At 57.4% G+C, this 2,210-nt stretch overlaps 1 protein-coding gene across 1 annotated transcript in view; it reads right to left on the reverse strand.

Annotated features, from left to right (window-relative positions):
* Positions 1 to 2,210, reverse strand: part of LOC121660762 — a 4,423-nt gene that overhangs the window by 415 nt on the left and 1,798 nt on the right. Inside the window, exons 2-3 of the mRNA XM_042020217.1 lie at positions 1,816 to 2,198; positions 1,253 to 1,508 (exon numbers count right to left, since the gene is read on the reverse strand). Coding sequence (XP_041876151.1) covers positions 1,253 to 1,508; positions 1,816 to 2,198 — 639 coding nt within the window. The remainder of the gene's footprint in view (positions 1 to 1,252; positions 1,509 to 1,815; positions 2,199 to 2,210) is intronic.

Here is a 2,210-nt window from a genome sequence, read left to right on the forward strand (position 1 = left end):
TCAGTGGGAATCACCCGTGGGATTTAGCAGGAATCACCCATGGGATTTAACGGGAATCCCCCGCGGGATTCAGCGGGAATCACCCGCGGGATTTAGCGGGAATCACCCGCGGGATTCAGCGGGAATCGCCCGTGGGATTCAGCGGGAATCACCCGCGGGATTCAGCGGGAATCACCCGTGGGATCCAGCGGGAATCGCCCGCGGGATTCAGCGGGAATCACCCATGGGATTCAGCGGGAATCACCCGCGGAATTTAGCGGGAATCGCCCGCGGGATTCAGCGGGAATCACCCATGGGATTCAGCGGGAATCGCCCGCGGGATTCAGCGGGAATCACCCGCGGGATTCAGCGGGAATCACCCGCGGGATTCAGCGGGAATCACCCGCGGGAGGCCGGTCGGTGCCATGGGATCTCCATGCCCAGCCCTGCCGAGGCTCTGCGGATGGAATTGTTCCCCTCGGGAAGGTGTCTGGGGACAATTTGGGATATTTTCCCCTGGGATCCCCATTTCCATCCTCCTCAAGAATCCAGGGATGGAATTACTTCCCTCCGAGAGGTATTTTGGGGAAAATCCAGGATAGATTCCCTTGGGATCTCCATCCTCACCAAGCCTCCAGGGATGGAATTGTTCCCCCTGGGAAGGTATTTTAGGGAAAATCTGGGATATTTTTCCTGGAGATCCCCATCTCCATGCCCACTGAGACTCTGGGAATGGAATTTTTGCCTCGGGGAGGAATTTTGGGGACAATTTTCCCCTGGGATTCCCATTTCCATCCTCACCAATTCTCCAGGGATGGATCTGTTCCCCTCAGGGAGGTATTTTTGGGAAATTATCCCTTGGGATCTCCATCTCCATTCTCACCAGGACTCCAGGATGGAATTCTTACGCCTGGGGAGGTATTTTAGGGACAATTTGGGATATCATTCCCTGGGATCCCCATCTCCATCCTCACCGAGGCTCCGGGGATGGAACTGTTCCCCCTGGAGAGGTATTTGGGGGAAATTCGGGATATTACAGCACTTTTCCGTCCTTCCCTCCACAGCCCTTCCCGCCCCCACCCTCACCCCTGGGATGGTCCCAGAATTCCCGGGATACCCCGGGGGTCACCTCTGTCACCCCCACCCCCACAGGGAAGCAAAACTTCCCTCCTCTCCCATTCCCACCCTTCCAGGATGGGATTTTCCCCTCCCAGCACCCAAAGTCCCCTGGAGGGGACAAAACAGGGGAGGGACTTTGGGGATGTTTTGTCGCCTTTCCAGAGAGGAAAATCCACGGATTTCTGATCCTTGAGCTGTCCGTGTGTGAGATTCCAGAGGATATTTATTGTAAACGGCGCTATCCGTGGAATTCCAGGAATATCCGTCGGCGAGGAGGCTCGGGAGGGACAATTCCTGATGATTCCAGGGAGGAATTTCTGCATCTTCCTCATCCAAGGGCGCCCAATTCCCACCGGGAAGGGTTCCCTGGTTCTCATGCCAAAGCCGATCTGTCCCGCGGGATTCAATTCCTTGGAGAGAGAAATAAAGGATTGTTGGAAAATCGGGAGTGCCTGGGATCTTCCCGAGGGAGAGGGAGAGGGAGGAGGGGCTGGGAGAGGAGGGTCCCGATCCTCGGGGACTTGGGATTCTTCCCTCGGGATCTGCCAGAGGAGGGTCCTGATCCTTTGGGATCTCGGCATCACCTCCAATCTTTACTTTGGGATATGGGAAAGGAGGATCCCGATCCTCTGGGACCTCGGATTCTTCCCTTGGGATCTGGGAGGGGAAGAGGGGCTGGGAGAGGAGGATCCCGATCCCCCGGGTCCTTGGTACCACCTCGGGTTCTTCCCTCGGGAACTGGGAGAGGAGAATCCCAATCCTCTGGGACTTGGGCTCCTTCCCTCAGGATCTGGGAAAGGAGGATCTCACTCCTGTGGGACCTTGGCACCACCTCGGCTCCTTCCCGCGGGATCTGGGAAAGGCAGATCCTGATCCCTGGGACCTCGGCTCCTTTCCTTGGGATCTGGGAAAGGAGGATCCTGCTCCCACGGGACCTCGGCTCCTTTCCTTGGGATCTGGGGAAGGAGGATCCTGCTCCTGTGGGACCTTGGCACCACCTCGGCTCCTTCCCATGTGATCTGGGAAAGGAGGATCCTGATCCCTGGGACCTCGGCTCCTTCCCTTGGGATCTGGGAAAGGCAGATTCTGATCCCTGGGACCTCGTCTCCTTC

Source organism: Corvus kubaryi, unplaced genomic scaffold (genome assembly GCF_017639235.1).
Source record: "Corvus kubaryi isolate FWS band 111438036 unplaced genomic scaffold, C.kubaryi_AGA036_p1.0 36899, whole genome shotgun sequence".
Classification (NCBI taxonomy): domain Eukaryota; kingdom Metazoa; phylum Chordata; class Aves; order Passeriformes; family Corvidae; genus Corvus; species Corvus kubaryi.